The sequence below is a fragment of the Argopecten irradians genome, chromosome 16 (assembly GCF_041381155.1).
Source record: "Argopecten irradians isolate NY chromosome 16, Ai_NY, whole genome shotgun sequence".
Classification (NCBI taxonomy): domain Eukaryota; kingdom Metazoa; phylum Mollusca; class Bivalvia; order Pectinida; family Pectinidae; genus Argopecten; species Argopecten irradians.
This window is the reverse complement of record NC_091149.1, coordinates 30,901,911-30,929,313: the sequence shown is the minus strand read 5'-3', so window position 1 is coordinate 30,929,313 and position 27,403 is coordinate 30,901,911. Positions and strand designations below refer to the sequence as shown.

Below are 27,403 nucleotides of genomic sequence, written 5' to 3'. Positions count from 1 at the left end.
CTGACCTATCACAGTTGTGATAGGACTAATGGGTTGTGTTGTGTGTATAAAGTGTATTAATGGAGCCTGCAGTATTTTGCTGGAGTTGTGCCCCCCTTGTAATCATGCCTTTTGTAGTGTAATCTTATTGAAGCATGCCTCCAAAGACACCGTACAATAACACCCCAAATCGTCAAATCAACCAACTCCCTTTATCTCATACATCATTTCGGTACAATCACATCCCACACCGTCACATCAACCAACTCCCTTTATCTCATACATCATTTCGGTACAATCACACCCCACACCGTCACATCTACCAACTCCCTTTATCTCATACATCATTTCGGTACAATCACACCCCACACCGTCACATCAACCACCTTCTTTTATCAGATACATCATTTCGGTACAATCACACCCCACACCGTCACATCAACCAACTCCCTTTATCTCATACATCATTTCGGTACAATCACACCCCACACCGTCACATCAACCAACTCCCTTTATCTCATACATCATTTCGGTACAATCACACCCCACACCGTCACATCAACCAACTCCCTTTATCTCATACATCATTTCGGTACAATCACACCCCACACCGTCACATCAACCAACTCCCTTTATCTCATACATCATTTCGGTACAATCACACCCCACACCGTCACATCAACCAACTCCCTTTATCTCATACATCATTTCGGTACAATCACACCCCACACCGTCACATCAACCAACTCCCTTTATCTCATACATCATTTCGGTACAATCACACCCCACACCGTCACATCAACCAACTCCCTTTATCTCATACATCATTTCGGTACAATCACATCCCACACCGTCACATCAACCAACTCCCTTTATCTCATACATCATTTCGGTACAATCACACCCCACACCGTCACATCAACCAACTCCCTTTATCTCATACATCATTTCGGTACAATCACACCCCACACCGTCACATCAACCAACTCCCTTTATCTCATACATCATTTCGGTACAATCACATCCCACATCGTCACGTCAACCAACTTTCGATACAATTTCATTAACACTTTCTCACATTTGCACATTATAAGTTACAATTTACACATTAAAACATAATATTCAAAATCTAGCGCACACTCACCCCACAGCTATGGTGTGGAGGTTTGCCAAATTCCTTCGGGAGTTGCTCCGGAGTTCAAGCTATACAGAAGATTAAAACAATAATTTGCCAGATGAATATTAAACCATCATGAATTTAATAGAAATTCATGAAAGGATAAATTCGAAAATAGAATTACCAATTATAACCTATGACCTTGAAAAATAGCTCAATGACAAAATATCAATTACTTTTTAGATATAATATAAAAATCCAAACTCTACACATATTAATTACAAAATTATATATATAAACTTACAAATTTAAACAAAATAAACACTTACCAGATAGCTTCTAAATAATCTTGTCTAATAAGAGAAACCAACTGGTCTGTCACCTGGTCAGGAACGGAGTGCCAGGTGAGTACAAAACCTTACCTGGGTAAAACTAGGCACCCGTCCTGACCAATCAAAAAACCTGTCCCTGGTCACCTGTCATAACAACTCTCACACACATACTCACTCCTTCACGTGCACACACAGGTGAGTAGGAATCACATACAGACACAGACCCATTCAAAGCCCTTTCACTATCTCTCTCTCTGGACAGCACACCAAATATATATATTCTATTACATAATATTACATATAATATAGTAAAAACAATCACCTATATATATATATATACCCTGTTACACAATGGTAACATTTCGGGTTGGAGTTCGTACCAAGATATACTTTGGTCCCTGTTATGAATCGCTAACTATACTGCAGCAACCAATATATACAAATAATGAGGGTTACTACCAGTATCACTATACGAAGCTCTATGTACATCACATGTAATAAACGAATACCTCTCTGAACTACAACACACTATGTAAAGGGAGACAACCCCTATGTACATGAACAACTAGTATGCACAGCGCAACACACCTAGTGCTGATCACAGCCCTCTAAAACACACATACGGGACAAACGAGACTGATGCTACGATCCTAGTGTAATGGACAGGACTAAAACTACACACCAACACAAAATGTGGCCATTAAATATCGGTGCCTGCTCACTGCGGCGAGTGTGTCGCTTACACCAGTGTTGCCAGCTCTACTGACGACCTACCTATGTCATGAGTGTTCAATACTACCTAGCTAGTGGTCGTGAGACGATGTCGTAACTAACTCACTACCTATGTGCATCAACGCACCTACTGGGGTTACAGTAATGGCTATGAGTCAAGGGGCTCAGAACACGATATCTATACTCAATGGAAGTCCATGGCCACGACACCGATGAAGGCAATGCATATTCAGCAACTTCTGTCTTCCAGTGTTGTTAATTAATAGGTTCTATCGAAGAGATTTTACCAAATCATGAACTTGTTCGCAAATTCTACCGGTGCGACCTGACATGGCCTTGAGAAAGTGTTGTTATAATTCGGGTTGATTCCAAATCGAAAGTGGCCACCATATCTAATTCCTTTCCTATATGACTGTTGCCAAGGTAGTCAGATGACCGCTAAGGCCCTTGAGCGTCTTTTTCAAATTATGTCGTTCCCTGAAATTCACTTTCAAGATTTTTGAGGCTGCAATTTGATTGACCCTTTCCAATGGTCACTAGAACATGACTTATACATAAATGTAGTGGGATGTTCACAATTTTTTAAAGGACCTTAAGACGTTTCCATCTATGAAGAGTATTGATTCTACCAATTCCAGAATTTTAGAAATATTTGACACAATTTGGCCCCGCCCCTAAGTCCCCTAGGGGTCGACATGGAATTTTGCTAATACTATTCAATGGCCATCTCATAGGGATATTTTTAAGAAGATTTGACTAATTTCCTATTATAAATGACCAAATAATGCTCAAAAATGTGTTTTCCCTATATAAACTATAGTAAAAATAACCCCCTCAGTGGGAAAGCTGAGACCCAAGGGTCATATAATTCACAATTTTTGTAGAGGGCCTCGAGACCTTCCAATGTATCAAGAGTATCTGGTTCCATCAAATTTGTGAATTCAGAAGAAGATTTTTACCATTTTGACCCCTTTTGACCCCGCCCCTCTGACCCCTGGGGGTTGGCCTGACCAATATGGATATGGTGTTATAATGCTATTCAGGCTAATAATTCTAACCCGGTTTGACTAATTTCCTATGAAAAATAAGCAAATAATGTTCATAAATGTGTTTTTCCTATATAAACTATAGTAAACCTGACCCCTCCCTAGGGGGAAACACAAGACCCCAGAGTCATATCATTCACAATTGTGTAAAGGACCTTAAGACCTTTCCATCTATGAAGAGTATTTGATTCTTCCAGTTCTAGAATTTCAGAAGAAGGTTTATGAAGTTTTAGCCTTTTAACCCATTTTGGCCCCGCCCCTAAAACCCCGAGGGGTCAGTCATGTAAAATTTGTTAATAGCATTCAATGGCCATCTCATAGGGATAATTATGACAACATTTGACTAATTTCCTATTATAAATGACCATTTAATGCTCAAAAATGTGTTTTCCCCATATAAACTATGGTAAATTTAACCCCTCACCAGGGGGAAACCTGAGACCTTTCTATCTATGAAGAGTATTTGATTCGACCACATCTGTAAGTGGAGAAGAAGATTTTTGAAATTTTAGTCAATTAGTCAATTTTACACATTTTGAACCCTCCCACAGCCCCCAGGGGGTTGGGGGTCATATAATTCACAATTTTGATTGGTCTTATGCCTTAGAAGTTTTGTGCTAAATTTCATTGAAACAGCTTCAGCGGTTTTTGAGAAGAAGTCGAAAATGTAAATTGTTTACGGAAACACGACGCACAACGGACGACTCACGACGACGAACAAAAGGCAATTAAAATAGGTCACTTGAGATTTCGCCTCAGGTGACCTAATATGAAATATGTTTAAAAGGTGGACACAAGGGGTCCCCTGAGCAAATATCCAAATTATTTTTATAGAACATCATTTTAGGCCCTTTTTGTCTTTAAAAAAATACAAAATAGATAAAAAAATCAAAAATAAAGTAGTTATGTAACTAGACATTTAGCACGGCAAAAAAATCGGAGCGTGGGCGGTTTTCCAACCCCACCAAATAAAATCCTCATCCAAACCAAACAGTTGAATTATTTCTTTGTTTTCATACTAATTCTTGAGTTTCTGATTTGCCAATTATTCTTTTCGAAATTCCAAAGCCATAGTGATGAGACTTTGCGTATGGATTTCGAAAAATATTCCGTTGAAATGTTATTTACATTGTACAATCCCTTATGAAATTTCACCACATGGATTTACACATCTTGCAAGCAAATTTCTTCATACCACTATGCGATTAAGGTAACTGGGGACAGTCCCTACAGATATTATTATCTTTATATTTTACACACATGTTTTAGCGTAAGTTTCCTCGTCTATGTTTTTTTCGTCGCGAAAACATAATTCCTCATCCTGAGAGATTTGATTGGTGCTTTCACCAGTACTGCTTAATAACGGGAAAAGTTGGATATCGTTCAGGTTCAATGTCTCTCCTCCTGACAGTGTGATATCTCCTTCCACTCGTCTTGTATCAGAATGAGATTCACTTTGAGCCATTTTCGCATGCGTTTCATCAGCGTCGTCTGTTGATTCAAAATTGACATTGTCAATACCATGTAAGTTTCCAGATACTGTATTTCCCGTCTCAATCACGTGAAGTTCTGATTCTCCCTCGTTTTCTACAATCTGTAGGACACATGTTTCCTCGCATAGGTCAGTATCCGTAGTCTACAAAATGAAATAAGGTTAAATTAGTTCAAATGAAACCCTGTAGAATTAAACGATATTTAGTCTATTCAATCTCGTTAGCATCAAATGTTTTAATTGTGTCATTAATCATAATCATTTTGATTGCTGTTTACCAGTAAGCGTTCAAGAGCTATTGTATTGTATCATTCAAAGTTTGATATCGATAATTCTTAAGGAGATAGTTGGCCAGGGTAATTTAACGTTATATGCGCCGTAACTGGGTGAAAATTTTGATATTCTACGTTTTCGTCAGTAATCTATTGAAAACCATAAGGTTGATGGTTTAAGCTGTGAAAATCACTTTAACGGATGTGAGTTGATATTGCTTTTTAAGGGGAAATTAAGGAAAATCAATATGTTACTATCATAAATGAAATATTCTATGATCTAAATGACAATTTTGCACGATTTTACAAATGGATTCCAATCAACACTAAGTTGTCGTAATATGTTGGCAAACAAAGCATTGCTTAATAACGCAAGATTGGAAACTTCTATATATTTTGAACAAAGTTTTAAAAGGTACAATGTGTTCGTTTGTTTTTATTTGCTTATTCACCCTATCCTCAACCTCATCTGAGAAGAAAGACGTTGACTTTCCGTAACAGATATTTCAAGTTTGGTCAGCTGATTATACTCGAAGCTGGTCCAAACACTTGAACGTTTGCAAATTAGAGCGATAAAATTGAGCTTCTGCCGGATACTCATCGGAATCACAAGAGCATTTTAACCGTTTGGTATTATATTGATTTTACTTTAAATCACCATATCCATTGTGATATGTTACCATGAATCCACAATGGCCACTGGGAACGTAAGTTTCCAGGCCTGATTGTTCAGGTATGTATTACTTTAGAAGCGCTTCGCACTTCGGGCACGAAGCCCTTAAAATAAATGCCTTCACAGTTTTCCTGATAATTTTCCTGATAGTGATCTTAAAGGTATATTCCAAGTATTGACATGGTTTGACAGTCATGTTGTTTTTGATGTATAAACATTATCTAAGAACGTTGGTTAATCAGTTATAAAGGTAAAAGGGGAAAAATATTTTATGATGCGGTACACCTAACAGTATCCTGACCTTTAAAAATTGGTAGTAAACATTATTGAGGCATCAGATTATCAACAAATTAATATTTCAAAACTCGTCAACATGTCTCAAGATAAGCATGAAGGTTAATGTGCAATGCATAATGACAGAAATATATTTTTATGATTTTTTTTGTCTGTGTTATCTTATTATTTCATTTATTTTGACAAATTCCCAATATCATGAATACAAACATTTATCAAATGAAAAAAAAAAAAATTTTGTTTCCATAATAAGGACAGGTTCTCGGTTTCGATGTATTCAAGTTAAGAAAACCATTGTCATTTTAAGCTTTTAAGTTGCCCATTGTTTATTGTCTATCCTTTTGTATGTCATACCGAGATTTAAATAGTATAATATATGAACATTTATCGTATAATCCAAAAAGTAACCACATAAAGTCTTAAAATGAAAAATGAAATTACTTGTATACAGGCATTACAAATATATATATATATATTAGTGATATTTAAATAAGAATATGTAGTGTGGTAATGGTGTAACCCTTCGTGTGTGACTATACATGTATATTCGAAACGTTGAAAATACATGTTTAGAATTCCCACTAATACCTTAGAAATTACGGAAGAATGTTATATGCCATGATTCCGTAATTACAGTACTTGACTGGAATATTTTTTAACATTAAACCTTTAGTTGAAACAGTTCTCAGAACCATTTATGTTTCTGAATAAGTCAACTTCCATTATTGTTTTACATGTGTACGATATATATATATGTAATTTATATACCTAGGTATGATCAGGGATATTTTATTTCCATTTGCTTTTACATCTTCATTTTAAAAATGGAGGTGACAATAAAAAAACCTAGAGCATAGATGTACGGGGTTTCCATAATTCATATCACAATCCAATTAACGGATGTCCTAACCTGCTTGACAGTAAGACATATTACGGTATCGTAATAATTGTATCTCAATTAATTCGGTTAGCTACACACAACACAATGCTCAACACTGACCAAAAGCGTGCACATATCTTTACATAGATGGCAACTACTGGTAAACAACTGACTTTCAGTGTCTCCGTAAACTATAGCATTTAAATGGCAAGGTGCTATCTACGAACCAAAGCGAGATGCGTAAACCTATACCAGATTACTAATACAGCTTTTACAGTACTCAAAGGCCTCCGTACTTGAGTAGAACAGATTGACTTTATGATAACTATGTTCCCTATTTACACTAAATAAAACATCTATCTTTCCTAAATATATTAACTTTCTAATAAAACAAACTATATTCTCAAAATCACTACAATAGCACATCAGTTATAGCACAGCTATAAGCCACGGACTATTATAACGTCACTTCCGGTCTAGGGCTAGAAAATATGCATAATCGGGCGATTAGAAAATTTGACCTAGATATCGACGGCTTACAGGTTATTCCGGTCGCATGCGACACGGAGAGGTTTATACACGTGCTAATAAAGCTATTTCCAGCATAAACTGAAATTATCATTTTTGACTGCACAAATCCTTTAAATTTGTCTTACGTCACGTATTTAGCAGACATATGTGACAGTATACGTCTAAACTACTAATACATAACATCACAAATATTATATATGGTTTTTATGACTTGCATGATATCTCACCGATGGCGCTGGTTCGTATTTTGTCACATCTATTTCATCTAAACTCTGACAAAAGCAGCGTACTGATTCTGAAGTCGGATGTCTTGGAGTGTTTGTTATAGGGACACTCTTGTTTTCGAAGTATGTCCGTATAATCATCTGTTTAAACATCTCATCGCACCATTCCTTACAAAAAACAAGCAAACAAAATTAAAAAAACAATTGTTAAAATGTTCAAGCAACGGAATTCAGGTAAACCTAAACCGATGGGTACTTGATATAATTGTAATTTACATTAATCAAATATGTATACTTGGGAGCACATTATATTTTAAGTAGCCGTATGATGAAATCTTTAGGAATTATCAATTAATCACCGAATCGATGTGGTTGCAATACGGATCCTTATTCAATAGAGGATCTGACAACATCCCATAAGGCGTTATGTTCGGATGACCTTTATACCACGTGTACTTCAGATAAAAAATGCATTTTATACACATTATCACATCAATTGACAGCGCCATTCGCCGAATTTACATATACAATTAGCTTTTATTGGCCATTTCAAAAGGTAAACTTGACATGACCCCTAAAGGGATTTTCTGAGATCCTCTTATTCAACATAGTGATAATAAAGATCTGTATTTTAATTAGATTGATCAACGCCTAAACATGTAATTAAAATTTTGTTTGTTTCCTCGCTGTGGATGTTTCACTTTGGTACTAATCAGATTATCGTCAAGCGGTCAACTTGTATTTGTACATATTGAAGTTTGACTTTTATCTTAGAAAATATAAATATCTTGCATATCATTTGGTTCTGTCCCCTGGCCGAGACACACAATAGTCTATAAAAATGGTGGTTTCTGCTTTTGCTTAGCGCTCAGGATAAAGTGAGGGAGACGACTGGTTTGCCCGTTATCAGTACAGTGAGAGCATGCGGGGTGTGTCGTTTGGTGTCTTCGGCGGTATGAGTCAGTGAAATAGTATTATGGAATGGACAAAATTTCAATATTACAAGGACACAAAACACGAATATACGACTAGCCTCCCAAAACATGGACATCCACACACTGCAGCATATTGCACACATGGGAGTTTTCAATTCGAAAGGTCACAAGAACGGGACCTATAATGTGAGATGTTACATCCTCTACGATACAGAGTGAGTATAAGGGTCTGTATTTTCATTACGTGCTGACCTCTGATATGCGTAAAAATACATTTTGACATTGTTTATATTATGACCTAGTTTTACTCCGCCTCAGTTTTGAATGAATGCTCCTCGGCGATGATATTGGTGTGGATATAGGATCACGGACAAAAATGCTTAATAAGTGATAATAAAGTTAGAAATTATCAGTACTATGCAGACAATTTAAAACAGTGCGTATTCTTTGTAAACGAAACATGCTGACATTGGCTCAAGCCACCCGGGGAAACAATGAACATTCCAACCCAGTGGCGTTCACTAGGCATCTACGTACACTGGATATGGACAGTAACAATAGATTCCTTTAATACACGCTCAAATTATAAACAGACTGAGTTAATTTGAGTATTAACATAAGTCTTCCAATGATCTACACATTTAGTAATACTTTTTATCGAGCTTCGATCGCGAAAGGATCTTTTAATTTCCTGCATCGCATGCCATATACACAGGTGCTCGGTTTTACTTCAGGTTATGTGCATATAGCACACGAACTGCTTCGCAGAATACTTCGTTTACACGAGATTGACTTTCTATATCAGTCAATGTGACAATCAATCCTTAAGTGGGAACTTGCTATTTTTATAGTGCAATCCACCGAACAGCACAATCTATTCGATCATTGACAGCAGGCAAACCAGTCACCTAACTCCTTTAATTTATGGTTGTATGGCGAAAGTTTACCACTTTTGTAGACTGATATGTCACAATATATTTTTAAAACTTATATACTCACATATATTCAGACTCGATATGTGGTTTTCTATATTGCTAACACTAGTTGAAAGAAAGAAGTTAAGGAAGGGAAGCGAGAAACTGTTCATAACATAATATGTAGTTGGTCTGGACAATCCCATTATAATAATTAGGATAAATATAGCATGTAGTGTGACCATTATGTTATTGAAAAGATATCTGCTGGCATTAACATATCATAAAGTATCCATAAAAAACACGGTATACCTATACAGCTGTACTTACATTGATACGTTCTTCTGACGTATTAGACCACTCCACACGTTCTTTAAAGTATTTCTATAAAACATAACAATAAAAGAAAACAATAATAAAATTTCACTTATTATAAGATTGCTAAGTATTTGAACACCATAAATGTAGCTGTATTTGAAGTGAATTAATTGAGCGTACGGATTGTATAAACGATTCATTTTATCATTTACTTTATTTTCATATTATGCTTTTATTACAAAAGTATGATTTATATGTCACTTACCCAACAGGGGTTAATGTCGTAATATAAAAATGTAATCTGTTTACTCTGTTAAGGATTACACAAGCGATTGCATATATATATATGCTATTTCGATTAATATACCTTCATAATTCTTAAAATTATTTTATTGACAGTAAAGGATACATGTAAGTCCGTGACATGGAAATTAATGGAATAGTTCTGCATCACAGGGAAGATAATGTACTTGTTTCTTCTGAGCTTCATTTGTGCCAGAGCTATGGATTGAAGACCTCCATGTATCTTGATATATAAATAAAAAGTTGACATTTTAAAGTGGCGTGATATGGTTACAGAAATTGTTTCTATCGATAAATAAATGAAAAGTCTTTGTTTTTGTATCATCAGATTTTGATTATTTTTTTGTAAACAAAATCACGGTTTATAGGACTTCTTTTTTGCACAAATATATTGTAAATTGTTCTTTCCCAGTACTTAAAGATGCTCCACCGCCGACAAATGGTATTTTTTCACTATCAAAAACATGAGCAGACGATTTAGTATTTTTCTTCAGTTACAGAAGTTACTTACTTTACACCATTACCAACATTGAAAAGTTTGAGCTTCTAATTTTACTTCAAGTTAAAGATATGAAAAATAATTAATTGCATCCCGAAAAAATTCCGTGGCACTATATCCTATATGGAATGAAGTACTGATTGCGCATGCACCAAAGGCAAAATAAATTATTTTATATTATTTTTTGTGTTAATTAGACATATATATACACGATAAAACACCAATTATAGTTCAATTAATGAACATCATTTATGCTCTGTCGGCGGTGGAGCATCTTTAAATTTCAAATGTTGCATTCTATTATATTGGTTAGATTATGAGGATATTTTCCAAAGACAGACTGATGCCATAAGGTATACAGTAGTTTTTATGGTGCGATAACTTTACATGTAACAGTATTTAGATGTTTATTTATATTCAATGCCGTATAACATCAGCTACTGTGAATAGACTGAATCTTCGCGTCTATGAAAAATATCTTTCCGTTTTCTGTCTACGACTGCATACACTCAATATATATTAAAAACAATCCCTAAAAGACCACGCTGCGTTTCCTTCACGTGTTCACATAACATAAAAAAGATCACAGTAAAAAAACATTGTGTAGCTGTGATAACTTTATTGATATATTTTTATTGTTTAAACCTACCCTTGTTTTAATCCTTTTCTGCCATTTTGTTACAACTACTAGGCATATCAACACGCATAGTGGTAAAGACAATATTGAGCCCAACACCCAGAACGGGATTTTGCCGTCTTCTAAATGGAGTGCCCCAATGCTCCAGTAGAGGAAGAATAAAAGTGACAACAGAAACGCTAGGAATCCTAGAAATATACCACCTATCGCACATCTCCTTTTTCTGGTTTTAGATAATGAGATCAAAGCATATTGACTCAACAGTCGGGTCCTATGGATGTCCTTTTTAATTGAATTGTAGCATGCTGCAGAATCCTTAAAAGAAGGAACAATATTTTAATTGATATACGGAAACACTATCGAAGCATAAATGAAACGACATGTCAGTTGTTATAGAGCCGATTGAAAAAAAACCAATGTATTCAATAATAGAATTATTGCGAGGTTAAGATATTTGTATATCCTGTCAATTTGATTATAGAATGATACATATCTATAAAAGTAAGATTAATGTTTAAATCTGTTGAAGAATCAAAGACTCGATATATATGCATATTTGAAAATGTTATACATTTGTTATCATGATTTACTTAATCAGAGATAAATTTATACCTCTATATGTGCGCCCCTCAGTATTTCCATGTCCTCCTCAGATAGATCAGGAAACACATACTCCATTCCCCCGCATAGATCAGACGACAAATCAACTGGATATATTTGGAGTACAACTTTTCCGTTTTTGCAACTCTCGTCATAATAGGATGATTCTAAAATATGTTTCAATTTGAAAGTATTCGTGTTAAATTTTGAACATTTACAAACAATGGTAATCGTGTTTTTCATATTTAACTAGAATTGTCATGACCCTTTAGATGTATTTTTAGAATATCTGAGCAAGCAAATATAATGCGGGTCACTACCGAAGGAGTCTGATGCTTTTAAATAAGGCTGACCCGATCCCCGTTGACCGAGGGGTGGGAGACTGTGGTATTGTGTTTCCTTTTTAGTGAAAGTGGCATTTAAATTTGCCGTAAAATCACTGCATAGCACATCCTATGCTACATGTATCATATTGTTCTGAAAACATGAAACCAGCACATCCCATGTATATATCTTATACTGATTACACTTAGCAGGAAACGAAACTGCCAATTTTATATTATATCTCGGCCAGAGGATAATATTCAACGACTTTTCTCAAAATGTTAGTTTTAAAAGAAAGACAAGTTCTCACCATGTTCACCATTCCCAGTAAATGCCATTTCAAATTTCCGTCCAATTGACTCAATGTCGAGGTCAGTTCCATTGATATATGTCCGATCGCGCAGTTTTCTGTCCAACTCACTGTCGTCAAGCTTCAGTATTATGACGTAGTCTTTCTGTCTGTTATCCATCGCATACGTAAATGCCAGGTCCACCTCTCTCCCACAGTATCCACTGTCCAAAAAGCTCTTGGATACGATAAACAAGGATTTTTCGCATTGGTCGATTGAATTTGAAATGTTGTCTACCACAGAAATCCCTGGTGTGAAGTGATGATCAGCTAACATACACCTGTAATTATAAAATCGGTCAAATGCGCATTAAGTTAGAGGTTCTAATCCCTTAATATCTTTATTGTTTGTCTTTTTATCCCGCTTGAACACCTGGATCTTTTAAGGCGTAGTGGGTTAAGTTTAAGTATCGAATAGCTATCCCATAAAAAGACAGATGAGAATTCAAACCCTGATATAAACGTTAGGACCCCAGTTTACAACGTGTATCTTGAGCAGTTATGTCGTTTTCATCTTTTGTGGTTAACAGTTCCCCAAGGATTTCAGTGAATTATATGTATACCCTTTCTCCTTTTTGACCCCTTCTTAATCTTTTGATCAGAGCCAAAATTGATATGATCTTTGGTTCCCTTCATATAATTATTTATTACATAAACTAGTCTCAGAAAACAAAACACTTGCTATATTCCTATATTATTATCAGTAAGATTACGAACCACTGCAGCCGCGGTGGCAGAGTGGTTAAGATATCGCGAAGAACGCCACCCCAAAGATGGGGCAAACAAATGTGGAGTGTCATGTGGGAATTCATACGTGCTAGCAATCGTTATTGCAAATAACGATGAAGGGCCCAAAAGCCCAGTAGATCCAAATTTTAAAAAACGTATGTTAAGTGACGATTCCACTCCACCAGAGGATAGATTATTAAAAAAAAACACAGAAAATTGCTGCTTAATTTTCTCAATGCAAACACAAACCTACAATGTGAATTACCCTGTATCTGTCGTATGTTTAGTATTCTTCTATATTTTCTATTTCAACACAGTGTACACCTGTATAGGTATCTTTGAAAAGTGTTCCTTCATCATAGACATTAGTCATAATGCCATCTGCAAACAAATATTATGTAGCTATTAGCAGTAGTAATGTAAATGGTTTGAGAGACAGCGAGAAAAGAGAAAAGGTGATGTATTGGTTACAAAGCCAAAACATAGATATAACATTATGCAAGAAACACACTGCACAGACACGGACCAAATCTCATGCAAACAATGGAAAGACATAACTAAGGGAGATGGAAGCATGTGGAATAATGGCACTAATTCAGCAAATTTATGGAAAAACATTTTTACAGTAAAAGTCTCAGAAAAACACAAATGTTGTAATGGCAGAATTATATCAGCCAACATAGAATCTGAAGATAAACTTTTTGAACTGTATAATTTTTAAAACTGAAGGATGGGATAAAGAGAATGTAGAATGTTTAACACAATTCATTGAAAATAAAATATGTGAAGATGATAAAGAGAAAAAAGACAGGGATAAAGAAGATGAAGTAATATACACAGCTTTAAGAACTCTTAAAAACAATAAATCTCCAGGAGAGGATGAAATTATTGCAGAAATTTACAAAAAATACTGGGAAATAATTAAGCAAGAATTTCTGGATGTAATATAATGTGTTTAAATATAATTATCTGACTAAATCTCAGGGTAAGGGAATACTGAAGCTACTATTCAAAAAAAGGTGAAAGAGAAGATTTAAAAAAATTGCGGCCTTTACACTACTAAATGCAGACTATAAAAGTATTGCAAGGATTATCAAACCCAATATTTACAGGCAAAATCTGCAAAAATTGTTACCTCTATTCTAATATTTCATTAATTAGGACTTTTTGAAGGCACCAATTTGATTGGACAGAATGTGACCCCTAATGGGATGTTCCTCTGATCAAACGTAGTGATAGCAAGGATCTATATTTTAATCAGATTTTTCTTTGCAATAATAATTATCATCGTACCTTGTTAACGCGGTTACTTATGAAATATCGGACAGTAATCAGGAGTTTTACGATAGTAATAATGTTTGGACCTTGGAACACCAGTAAATATTCACTAAGCTAAATGTAACTGTACACAGACTAACTATAGTAAAATTGCGGGTATGATTGAAATTCATAATTATCGGACAGTAACCTTCGAAGGTATTGCCCTTTGCAAACATATTCATAATTGAAAAAAAAATTACTTGAATTTCAGCTTCCTTTCCAAATGAATGTGTAGTTTCTGCACGAAGTCACCATCCTTAGAGCTGTATGATATAAAGACGTGGTAATTCTTATCAGGTAGCAGAATTCTGTCATTCCCCGGATCGTTTTGTTCTGTTAGGTCATTTTCAGATCTAAGAAGTGGTGCTGACGCTTCATCCATAATTGACTGCAAACATAAACAAAATTCCCTGATGCATTAATGGTCACCAAGGTCGTTATAGTTTCTAGATTTCGGCAGGGACGTAATTACCGCCGACGAATGGTCATTTTATCCCTCAAAAACAGGAGCAGACGAATCAGTTTAATTTTACTTCTATAACAACGTTACTTCCTTTTAAGCTATTACTGTCATTGAACAGGATTGAGTTTCTAGTTTTACTCCAGAATAAATTTATTAAAGTTCCCTATATGGAATGAGATTGAATCAACTTGTCCGTAATATTCCACATTTATCTCTGATATTTCTCACAAGAATCAATACCCCAAACTATAGTGTCTATATAAACCTAATCAAATGGACGTCTCCACGGCAGTATAGTAATATGTATATTTTTCCGACCATTATATGTGATTCTACTATATATAGATATATAGGGTTTGAAAACTTGACCCCGCTTCTTAACCCTACAGGGGTCAGTCAGAATAAACATATCTGTCCATCATGTTCAACTGTTATCAATATGAATAAAATACAGTTCCTGATAACAACTCCGTTTATAGAGGACATGACAATATCCCATTAAAGGTCACGTTCTATACCTCTTATCAAATGCATTTTCTACAACTTGCTACATCATTTAAAACGGAATTTTGTCCTAGTATTTACTCATATATGTTGTGTTATTTCAGTGACATGACTACGTTCACAATAACAATTCTGATAACATTTTAAAAACAATTTTGTGTACTGAAAATCAGGATATGTATTTCAATCAGAATTGAGGTTGCAACTGTAACATCATATTCCTACTGCTGCAGAGCTCTGATCGTATCTTCAAACACTAGATCATCACCTACATCAGAAGAAACTCAATGGTTATGTTAAGTTTTCCTTTCTACCATTCCCACACTAAACAAAATTATTCCGTTGATGCTAGGGAAATGATTACTCTATCTTACATAACTTGACATTGCGTAACGTTATGAATACCTGCATGCATTGGCAATGACATCATCAATTAACCGTTTAACGAGATTTATGTGATGACGGCGCGATAAAATTGTAATTTTATCGTATGAGAGACAAATAATCAAACCTCGGTATATAAGCCTCGTGTTGTCCATCCAAAATCTAGCACTCATGACATTATAATCCACTTTTCAGGTTCATGTAAGATTGCACTATTTCATTTTCATTCAACGTCTCAAAATTAGTTTTCGTTGAATGGGAATCTATTCCTCAGTAGTGGACAGTGATTCCTCAATTGAACAAGTAGAATTTCTCCGTATTATGTGAAATGGGATATAATGATGGTTGTCACACCGGCACACATTTCCATCTTTCGTTTTAGGAATGAACGTTTCAAAGCTCAGTTTCAATATAACATGTTTTAGCTAATGTCTCGTCGGTCTAATAGCATATACTAAACAGTGACTTATAAATTTGACTTTTTAGACTATAAAGAGTATTTGCTTCCTTCAAACCTGTAAAAGTAGAGGTATTTTTTGAAATTTTAATCATTTTGACCCTGTTTGGTCCTGCCCCTCTGGTCCCCCAGGGGGTCATTGAGGACGGATATGGATGTTAAAATGCTATATCTTAGGCTAATAATTCTAATCAAGTTTGACTAATTTCCTATGAAAATTGGGCAAATAATGTTCACAAATATGTTTTTCCTATATAAACTAAAGTAAACTTGACCCCTCCGCAGGGGGTATCGTGAGACCCCAAGGTCATATAATTCACAATTTCTATAAAACACCTTAAGACCTTTCCATCCATAATTATTTGATTCTACTATTTCCAGAATTTTAGAAGAGTTTTGGAATTTTTAGCCTATTTGACCCTTTTTTAGTCCCGCCCCTTTGGCCCAAGGGGGTCGGCCAGGACCAATGTGGATATGATATTAAAATGCTATCTCAGACTAATAAGTCTAACCAAGTTTGACTCATTTCCTATGAAAATTGAGCAAAAAATGCTCATTAATGTGTTTTTCCTATATAAACAATAGTAAACTTGACCCCCTCCCCAAGGGGAAACATGAGACCCCAGGGTCATATAATTTACAATTTTTATAAAACAAACTTTAAGACCTTTTCATCTATAAAGTGCATTTGATTCTACCATTTCCAGAATTTTAGAAGAATATTTTTGAAGTTTTAGTCTATTTGACCTTTTTTGGCCCCGCCCCTCTGCCCCAGGTAGTCAGCCTGGACCAATATGGATATTATGTTAAAATGCTATCTAAGGCTAATAATTCTAACCAAATTTAACTCGTTTCCAATGACAATTGAACAAAAAATGCTCATAAATGTGTTTTCCCTATATAAACTATAGTAAACTTGACCCCCTCCCCAGGGGGGGACGTGAGACCCCAGGGTCATATAATTCACAATTTTTGTAAAGAACCTTAAGACCTTTCTATTTATGAAAAGTATTTGATTCTACTTTTTCAGAATTTCAGAAGATTTTTGAAGTTTTAGCCTATTTGACCCCTTTTGACCCCGCCCCTAAGGCCCCTGGGGGTCAGTCATAGAAAATTTGTTAATAGGATTAAATGGCCACCTCATACTGATAATTCTGACAACATTTGACTCATTTCCTATTACAAATGACCAGATAATGCTCAAAAATGTGTTTTCCCAAGACAAATTATAGTAAACTTAACCTCCTCCCCAGGGGGAAACTAGAGACCCCAGGGTCATATAATTCACAATTTTTGTAAAGGACCTTAAGACCTTTCTATCTATGAAGAGTTTGATTCTACCACATCTGTGAGTAGTGAGGAAGATTTTTGAAATTTTACTCAATTTTACCCCTTTTGGCCCCTCCCACAGCCCTCCTGGGGATGGGGACCATATAATTCACAATTTCGATTGGCCTTATGCCTTAGAAGGTTTGTGCATAATTTCATTGAAATTGTTTCAGCAGTTTTGGAGAAGAAGTCGAAAATGTAAATTGTTTACGGACATTCGACGCACGACGGACGACGCACGACGACGGACAAAAGGCGATTAGAAAAGGTCTCTTGAGACTTCGTCTCAGGTGACCTAAAAATAGAGATGAACGCATTTTATCACATAGTATGTCCGTTTAATACGCCTTGGACTTTATTATTCGTTCTGTAAAGTCTATGGATATTGAACAAACTCAAATGTATGCAAAATATTATTAATAGTGACCCCGCATTTAGTCTATGCAATTGCTTTGCAACGGTCTACCAATCTATCAAAAATTATTTTCGATCCCTGGTCGTTAAATGTTTATACGTTACCGTACCTTGGGTTGTAAGCAGACGTTTATTGACAATCACTACAAGCCCACGTCTGTCACTGTGGTTTTGGTGAAAATACTTGTATGTGGTAGAGGCGGTTATCTGCGAAAAACAAACAAAAATGACAGATAAATTTAAGGATAGAAACAAACTCCACGCTTTCATCATAATGACTGCGTTCATACTTACCAAGGTAAGTTGTTTGTGACTGTGATATCTAGTGGCTGTTCCCTCTGTTTTTACTTCTTGTTTGTCTAGAGGGATATCTCTTTGTCATAGCGTTCTGCCGAACAGCATGGATACATTTTTGTACATCCGGCCTTCAGCTGCCACTTGCCGAAGGGTTAATTGCGCTCCACTGTGCTATATAGTTTAATATTTGTCTACTTTGTCCCGCATTACTGTTCGTATCCTATTATGTAATCGTGTTCATTTTGTATGTGGTGATAAAGGGGCAGATCGCCTCGAAAATTTGACAATTTTGTTTTGTCCACACGGTTGGAATTACTTCCTTGTCCCAAATTTGTCATAACTATGAAATAAAAATGTATAATACACCTATAAAACAATTTATATCTATCTGTGATATATCTGTATTGAAATATTATCAATTCATATCTATTATTTTGATTTTGTTGTTAAGATAAAACCTATTTTTAACTCACTTGTAGACGTGCTTGTATCACCCTGCTTGCATTATATAAAACATGATAAGAGAATAAATGTTTTCGATAAAATCGATTGACATGTCAAACAGGGTACATGTTGCCTGTTAAATGTAAACACTGTTGAGGAATTGCGTAATACTAAAGTATTATCGATCAATTTGGTATCGTTATTGACCAATGCTTATCACCATACTCAACACATTTTTTTCTGGGTGCCTCAAAAGGGGTAACTTTTAAAAATTACTCACTTTGAAGGGAAACAAGACAAAATAAAAAAAATATATCCCGATTAAAATTTCACCTACTGTAGCGGTCACCTCTGTGTCAAGACAACCTCCTTGATAAGACAACCGGTATAGGGACCCAAACGACCCATTCCAACCGAATTGAAATCTGTGTATATTGTATAAAGACCACCTGGCTATAAGGACCATTTTCCTCCCTTGGGTGGACTTTATAGACAGGGTTGACTGTATAATCAAATTAAAATTACGTTACCCGTAACATCAGTCCTGTGTATATATTAGCAGAAACACCGAAAACTGTAGATTAGTCAAGATATTGTACAATTCGAGGGCTTTTTTAAAACTAGGATGAATAAAGGTTACACAGCGAGTAGTTGTTGGATATGGCATTTATTTCACACGAGTGAGTTATTTTTTAAAAGTTACGAGGTTAAGCAATTGTATATAATTATATACGTGGAATTTTTTTTAAAACTTATTAAAATAATTGAAATAAATTTAAACCATTTAAATTGAGCTCACTATAATTTAAAATTTGTTAATAAAAAATTAGGATCTGTATTTTAATCAAATTGTGACATATATACTTCATTATTTTATGACAATATACGGGTCAAAATAACATTTATGTTTATATACTTGTGTTTTACAGCAACATCCTTATAACGTTACAGACGCCAGCGTATTATTCCATCACAATGGTCACCTACTAGCTGAATGTCCAGACAGTACCCTCCAGATTGAATTCTCGTCAAATTGTACGGACACAGATGAGTGTCCAGAATTTGCACCATTTTCGTTTAAAAATGTTTGTCTATCATTCGGTCCTATTGGCAACGGAGCGATATCAGGGTCTTGCCAAAACGACAAAGCTTCTGAAGGTCAAGTCGAGAAAATAAATTTGATATGCGAGGCGGGATTTTGCTTTTCGAAAAAGCCCTTGTGTGATGAATACCAATGCGTAACAACTTGTCCCCAAGGAAAGTTTATTGAGGAGCAGTCGTGTGTTTATACGTGTTCAAACCAGAGACCTAAAATTATCAACAATACTTGTGTCGCAACTTGTCCATTGATGTACCCTTACACTGAGGATAATCACTGTGTACAAAATTGTTCTACCGGTCACGTTCTTCATAGGAATATATGTGTGAATGCGTGTCCCCAAGGTAAGTTTAGAACGAGAACGAAATGTGTGGATTCCTGTCAGTCGGAGGGTATGTTCGAACTTGAAGTATGGAACACAAGTCTCTGTTTAGACAATTGTCCAGTGTTTACCAACATACATAACGCAAAATGCCGTGTCCAATGTCCGCGAGGGTCTGATTTCCTCTATAATATGTCGTGTGTTAGAAAATGTCCAGAACCTATGCCATTTGTGTATGTCCTGTCAAAACGACTGCCTCTGTTCAAAACGCCTGTTTGCCTCCCTTCTTGCCCTGATGGAACAGTCATCGACGGTACAACATGCGTTGACAGATGTATACCGGGATTGAAAATCGATAATAGAAGGTGCGTTCAACAATGTTCGGAATAACGCAGATTTGTTCATCAAGAAACATGTGTTCCGAATTGTCCGCCACATTTGGTTGCGTATGGTACATCTTGTGTTCAATACTGTCCATCAAATACACGGTATATCTTCAATAGTACATGTGTGGTACAGTGCCCAACTGGATATCAAGTACTTCAAAATGAATGTGTTAATCAATGTCCGAACCATTTGCTTGCGTTGCAAGGAGAGTGTGTCTCACGTTGTCCTGCCGCGCTGCTTGTTTTCAATGGTTCGTGTGTCGACAAGTGTCCAATAAGTCATCCATTTCAAGGGGTAAAAGAAATCAAATCTAAATGGATGTTTAGTCCGTTGGAAATCAAAATATGTGTTCAGTCATGCGTGAACCCCAGACCTTATCTCTGTAACAATACGTGTTTTGGTACTTGTCCATTCAACTGCTATTTATATAACAACACATGTCTAGGAAACTGTTCCGAGGTTGGAAAGCTTAACTATCGAGGAACATGTGTTACCGATTGTCCATCATCCGATAATGTGATTTATAATAATACATGCATGTGGTCCTGCCCAGCGAAATTACCATTCATATTCAATAGTACATGCCATAGTAAATGTCCATCTACTCATCCTTTACATTTACCTGATGATTCATTCTGGAATACGATCACATGCGTGAAGAACTGTCCGAAGTATAGTTCATATCAACTGGAATTCAACGGTACGTGTGTTAAAACATGTCCTGAGTCTGCGATTTACTTCAATGGATCGTGCTTGGAAAGATGTCCATATTCACACAAGTTTAACATTACAAGATCAACTTATCGATATAGATATCAATGTGTGTCTAGCTGTAAGGATTATAACTTGTTCTCATTAGATGTCAATTGTGTTCCGCTCTGTCCAAATTTTTCAATAAACTCTTCATGTGTAGCCCGATGCCCAGAGTCTCACAGCTTTGTATACCACGAGAGGGCAGGACGGAGTCAGTGCGTCAAGGAGTGTCCAGCAAACACTTACACAATATCTAATAAATGTTATAAACAATGTCCGGACCCCCTTGTCTCTTTCCGTGGGAACCTTTCCTGCTTACAACGATGTCCGACGACGCACAAGTTTCGCTATATGTATTCAAACAATGAAAAGTTGTTCAGATGCGAAAAGACATGTTTAAAACCCCGATTCATTTCTGGGGACAAATGTTTACATAATTGTCCTGTATCGAAGCCGTATTCCAAAGGTCAAACTTGTGTGGCTACATGTGGTTCTAGTTATCCATTCTTCCATCCTGTAAAAAAGCAATGTCTAAAAGACTGTCCACAACCGTACGTTATATCAAACAATGCATGTATCCAAAAGTGTCCACCAGACTCCCGTTTCCTGGTGAGTAACGTGTGTACAAAATCGTGTCCACCGGCCATGAAGTTGTGGTCACCTCAACAGAAGGGGACTGTTTGTGGTAGTACGTGTACTCATGGTTTTGTGGAACAAAACAAAACGTGTGTGACCTCTTGTTCTGGTGGACAGGTAATTATAAATAACAAATGTACCGGTTCTAAATATTGTCCGAGGGAATATAAGTATACTGAAAGTTCGTCAAGTGGGAACATATGTCGTAAAACTTGTCTGAAGGGTCAATACATTCAGTCTTTAAACTGTGTACGGAAATGCAGCAAATATCATGTAGTAAACGAATGTGTAGATCAGTGTCCAGTGTCGCATCCTTTTACAGATAAACATAGATTTTATACAGAGCCTTTTCCTAAAGAATGCCATCAAAACTGTAAACCTTCTCAATACGTCGAAGGATTTTATTGTACGTCATCCTGTAATAGTGATTTATATATTGCTACGGATAAGATATGTGTTAACAAATATCCGCCGTCTCATCCATTCAAACGGGACAATCTGCTAGTGGGTGCTGTGTGTGATAAAGAATGCGGAGATTCATACCTGATAGACCAAAAAAACAACTGTATAAAAGTAAAGGAATGCAAATTGGCAAAGGATATGCTTATATATAAAGACCGATGTGTACACGAATGCCCTCCAATTTCATTCCTTGATGTGACAAAGAAACATTGCATATCACTGACAGATGGTACTCTAATTTCCGGCTTCATCTTTTTGGCTGTGAGTTTAGTTGTGTTGGTGTGTGTATGCCGCCTAATCATATACAGAAGTCCGATGTACCAGGTAAGCTCTGTGTTGACCCGATATTGTAACCTTTGATATGTGACGCCGATAAACGTTTCGGATTGGTCAATACGGGGTTTTGAGATCCCAAAACGACGTGGGTTAAGTACTATTTACTGTCGATTAGTCCTACCTTCCAGTGAGTATGACGTCACAAAAAATCACGCCAAATGACGACGTCATAATCACCGGAAAGTGGGACAAGTCGACGGTAAATAGTGCTATACCCACGTCATTTTTGGATTTCGAAACCCCCGTATTATGTCTGACATCTTGATTGAAAATAATAATTGAATCTTTAATTTCTCCTGGTTAGGAAATTAATGTGTCAACATTGTACATACTATTTACATTTTGTATCAGTGTTACAAAAGGTTAAAAACGTGTACGTAATACAATTGCAGCTCAAAATAAGTCACATTTTGCTTTCCAATAATTAAAAGAAAATCTAGAATTACTAATATGAGATAACAAAGGTAGCGAATAAACAAACTGGACACTCTTCTAATATTCTTCGCTACTTACTGAACCTTCAAATTATTATTTACACGCCACAGATCAATGGTAATCATGGCCACAAAAGACTTTTGCAAGGAAACATGATATAAATATACCGCAGCCTCACAAACATACAGATATTCACGTACACAACATCTTATTTCACAAGTCTATTCTGTACAGTATACTTTATATATATTTTTTGACAATATTAGTCATGCGAGATGGAGTAAATAGGTATAGCAACAGAGTAGGTACTACTAGTATCAGAAGGTTCATTATTGACAAAACACTTAAAAGAATGTAATCAATTGAATATTCCTTGTTTCTTGATGAATATCTGTTATATATTATCTCGTGAGGTAAACACTTTTATATTGGTCACTCTCGTGATTGCACTCATGACAAATATAAAAAAGTCGATGAAATGTAAATTTTATTCATCAAGAAACAAGAAATATGATATATTTATTAAAATATGTTAAAGGAATAAAAAAAAGACACATGAAATCTCATTTAAAAGTAGGTGTTTCCTTATCTTATGCGTACTGATCATTTCAGACAATCACCAGCAGGGAGTTGGAGGAAAATGAGGAAGAATCTCATTTACTATTAGATAGAAAAGATGATGGCGACGGTGGAGCCGAGATCAGCCAGGAGGTATACGATTTATCATCGAGTGAACATTGTGTCCCGGCTAGAGACTATCACAACGAACAAGTCTTCATTGACAATACCTCTATACCAATGGTACAGGTCCACGCTCCCATGATACCAGTCTCTGACGAATTACAAGATGTTTATGTTGGTGAAAAAGATATTGACGAAAATACTCAAGTAAAGACAACTTAAGATGAGGAAATCGACGAGTCCAGGGAACGTTTGACTTCGAAGTCGACAGATGATGGTGTATTTCTCCAATAGACTTGTAACTAAATGTCATATTATATTAGCCATGTCTTATTTCATTTGTTATAATAATCTGCATTTGAATATGACATAGTTATCTGTCATTTTGGGTATGTATTGATTGCTTCTTCATGTATTCAAAAGGGCACCGTCATTTTTTTCAGAGGTCAACGCAATTTTAGTACGATTTGGTTTGCTTTATTATATTTACGTGTGCGTTTTTCTTGTATAGTTGAACTCTTGCCCTTTTTATAGTGCTATATCACTGAAGCACGCCACCGAAGACATCAAGCAACACATCCCACCTGGTCACAGATATTGACAACGGGCGAACCAGTTGTCCTATTCCATTGATAAATGTATCTGAGTATGAATCTGTGTGTGAATGAAGGTGAGAGACCGTGTGTATTTGTAAGTGAAAGTGTGATAATGTGTGTATAAGAGTGTGCATAACGGTGTATATGTACGTTTATGAATGATGATAATGGTTGATATGATAAGGATGATGATGATTTTGAAGGTAATATTTCTAATTATCTCCGGAAATATGACGATTATGAGGATGATGATGATGATAATGAATTTATATTAATGATGTTGATAATACTGATAATAATCATGATGATAATAATGTTGATAATGATTCTGGTAATTATGATGATGATAATTATAAGATGTAGATAATAATGATGATATTCATGATGATGATAATGATAAGATATTGATAATGATGATGATAATGATAACGATAAGATATTGAAAATTGATAATCATGATGATAATGATGATGGTGATAATGATGATTGATGATGAATGATTGCTTTTTGTTTTATACTACATTTAAATGTCTTGAAAAAATCAACAATACAAAAAAATTAAATCAAATCAATGACGAGTTTAGCTATCAATGAACATTTCAGTGTCCATGGTGTTACCAATTATTTTGAACCATGACATGTATTTTCAATAAAACACATTTAGTCTTGGTAACACTATGGACAACATGGTAATACCATAGACAAGGACACCAAAATACTGTTTTTTACTCCATTTGTAACATAAGACATATTCGAAACTCTTTGATATCATAGTATTATGTCTACCTAGTCCATTTTTAATCTCTAATGAGTTTCATTATGATGATCAAGAACTGTACAACACATTTCAATCTGGCAAAACCATGGATAAATGTCTGTTGTGTTACCTTTGGCAGCGGTATTTAATCAATGTCCATAGTGTTACAGGGACAAAAATATTGCAAACTGATAAGTTTAAGATGAAATATAGAGCAGGTTAAGAAACAAAAAAATTTCAAATTATTGAAAGATAAAAATAAAATCTTTATCTCAAAAGAATAATCTTTTTGAGTCATTTTATATAATAAAATGAAAAGTATTTGTATGCTATAAAAGATCAAGGATGTTGACTGGTGAGATATTATTTGTCAGCTGATTACAGAGTATTAAAGTCATGTAATTTGATATGAACTATTACATTAACATAAAATATCAAATGAAATTAACAGTTATTAATTACATTAACATATTTTTAAACAGGATATCATATTATTTAAATATTGTAACACCATGGACATTTGACCTTGACGTGCTATTTTGGTCGTCATAGTAACTAATTGGGTCAGCTTATCAGGAATTACCAATGTTATTTTTGATATCTACAATGATCATTCTTTAAGTTTCTGAACCAAAGTTATCTATTTATTGAGGTATTTTTTTCAGTTTTCTTTGTTGGATTTGGAACATTTCTGAGAATGACTCCTATATAGATATGTAAATATTCTAAAATAGCTATATTCCACAATCGACCTCAACTTCAACTTTATCATGTTTTGTTTTCTCGTACTTTCTGTTAATAATTATATATCACGAGGCTGTGTTATTGTTCATTTACTTACACTTGTATTCGGTATGATTTAATTAGATAAATAAAGATTAAAACTATTAATGTTGGCTATCTATATTTCCCGTAATGTATGCAATTTGGAGTTGTCCCCCTTTATCCAAGTACCAAAGCTAATGCTATTGCATATAATATGACAATGAACTCAATGAAGAATTATACATAATAAATATATGCTATTAATCAATAATCAGGAATAGACTTAAGTAAACATAGTATAATGTCCAATCCGTTTGTTGTATATAAAATAAATAAATTATTGTAATAGAAAATATCGTCTTGAGTGTTGAGTAGCCATTGAGTATTGTCGATTTGTAAACAAAATGGGAGTTCAAATAAAGATCGCTAGGTAATCTAGACGCGTAAATTGATATTATCATACAATGCTATCATAACGGTGGTATTAAAACGCTCTTAGACTAGCACATGCTATATAAATATCTAACAAAAGTTAACAAAGTATGCGTCATGACTCGCTCTACCAGTCAGTAACGCCCAATGGATGTAAGTGTGTGGTTACCGAAATGTCACGAAAAATCTAATACGAGGGTTTTGAGATCCTAAAATGACGTGGGTAAAATAAAATTTACCGTCGATTATTTCCACCTTCCGGTGATTATGACGTCACGAAAATCACGTCAAATGATGACGTCATAATTACCGGATGGTAGGTCTAATCGACGATAAATGTTCGTTACCCACGTCGTTTTGGGATCTCGAAACCGACGTATTGCCTGTGTTGGATCATATAACTTTTCTTACTAACCTGAAGAATATGTTTCAGAGTGTACTCAATCACATGTCTTTTTGTATCTATAAATATAATTCAAAATTTGTAATTAAGAGTAAACATATTATCAACCAGATGGCCTTAAAGGCCCACTATCTTTGAAACAGATTGTGATTTTTAAATTGGTAATGTAAAACGAGATTGATAAAAAATTAGCGTAACGTTAATACTGCACTTGTCATCACCTTTTGAACAATGTAATTAAAATAAATTAAATGTTAATTAAAATACTGCTGGTCGTATTATGTTTCACGCCGTTGTTCTAATTACTGCATATTAGTTGACTATCACTGCATCGGACGACGAAACATCGAAACTTGCGTTATTGTTTGTTGTTGTAACGTCACATTAGTCAATCGTTTCTTATGTTATTTTTGCATTTCAAGAAACATTTAGTTTTTGTTTCGGAAAGTTAGCGGGCCTTTGAAATGCAATTGACTTTTTTTGTGCATGGCTGCCATCAACTTCTTATGTTGGCATTCACATGTTTTTTCGGCAGTCATTTAAGATT

At 35.3% G+C, this 27,403-nt stretch overlaps 2 protein-coding genes and 1 long non-coding RNA gene across 3 annotated transcripts; 1 reads left to right on the top strand and 2 right to left on the bottom strand.

Moving 5' to 3' along the window:
* Positions 1-1,114: 1,114 nt before the first annotated feature.
* Positions 1,115-11,908, bottom strand: LOC138310615 (uncharacterized). The gene is made up of 7 exons (XM_069251895.1): positions 11,791-11,908; positions 11,191-11,493; positions 10,149-10,265; positions 10,005-10,040; positions 9,752-9,805; positions 7,576-7,740; positions 1,115-4,842 (listed from the first exon to the last, which is right to left on the bottom strand). The coding sequence occupies exons 1-7, from the start codon at positions 11,854-11,856 to the stop codon at positions 4,459-4,461; spliced, it is 1,125 nt and encodes a 374-aa protein (XP_069107996.1). The 5' UTR covers positions 11,857-11,908; the 3' UTR covers positions 1,115-4,458.
* A 514-nt stretch (positions 11,909-12,422) lies between these two features.
* On the bottom strand, positions 12,423-18,751 carry LOC138310654 (uncharacterized). Its single transcript, XR_011206467.1, has 4 exons — positions 18,346-18,751; positions 18,162-18,258; positions 14,701-14,888; positions 12,423-12,732 (listed from the first exon to the last, which is right to left on the bottom strand). It is a non-coding gene; the product is annotated as an uncharacterized lncRNA (long non-coding RNA).
* On the top strand, positions 18,180-27,324 carry LOC138310651 (proprotein convertase subtilisin/kexin type 5-like). The gene is made up of 3 exons (XM_069251939.1): positions 18,180-18,349; positions 19,722-22,775; positions 23,835-27,324. Exons 2-3 carry the CDS (start codon positions 20,919-20,921, stop codon positions 24,123-24,125), a joined length of 2,148 nt encoding a protein of 715 aa, XP_069108040.1. The 5' UTR covers positions 18,180-18,349; positions 19,722-20,918; the 3' UTR covers positions 24,126-27,324.
* Positions 27,325-27,403: the final 79 nt, after the last annotated feature.

Bases quoted from the DNA above. Each gene is read 5' to 3' on its own strand.
- LOC138310651 (XM_069251939.1), top strand. From the start codon at position 20,919: ATGTTTAGTCCGTTGGAAATCAAAATATGTGTTCAGTCATGCGTGAAC. The intron at 22,776-23,834 runs GTAAGCTCTGTG...TGATCATTTCAG, and splicing joins ACAGAAGTCCGATGTACCAG to ACAATCACCAGCAGGGAGTT.
- LOC138310615 (XM_069251895.1), bottom strand. From the start codon at position 11,856: ATGGAGTATGTGTTTCCTGATCTATCTGAGGAGGACATGGAAATACTG. The intron at 10,266-11,190 runs GTAGGTTTAAAC...TTATATATCAAG, and splicing joins AGAAAAGGATTAAAACAAGG to ATACATGGAGGTCTTCAATC. The intron at 10,041-10,148 runs GTATCCTTTACT...CAGAGTAAACAG, and splicing joins TCCATGTCACGGACTTACAT to ATTACATTTTTATATTACGA.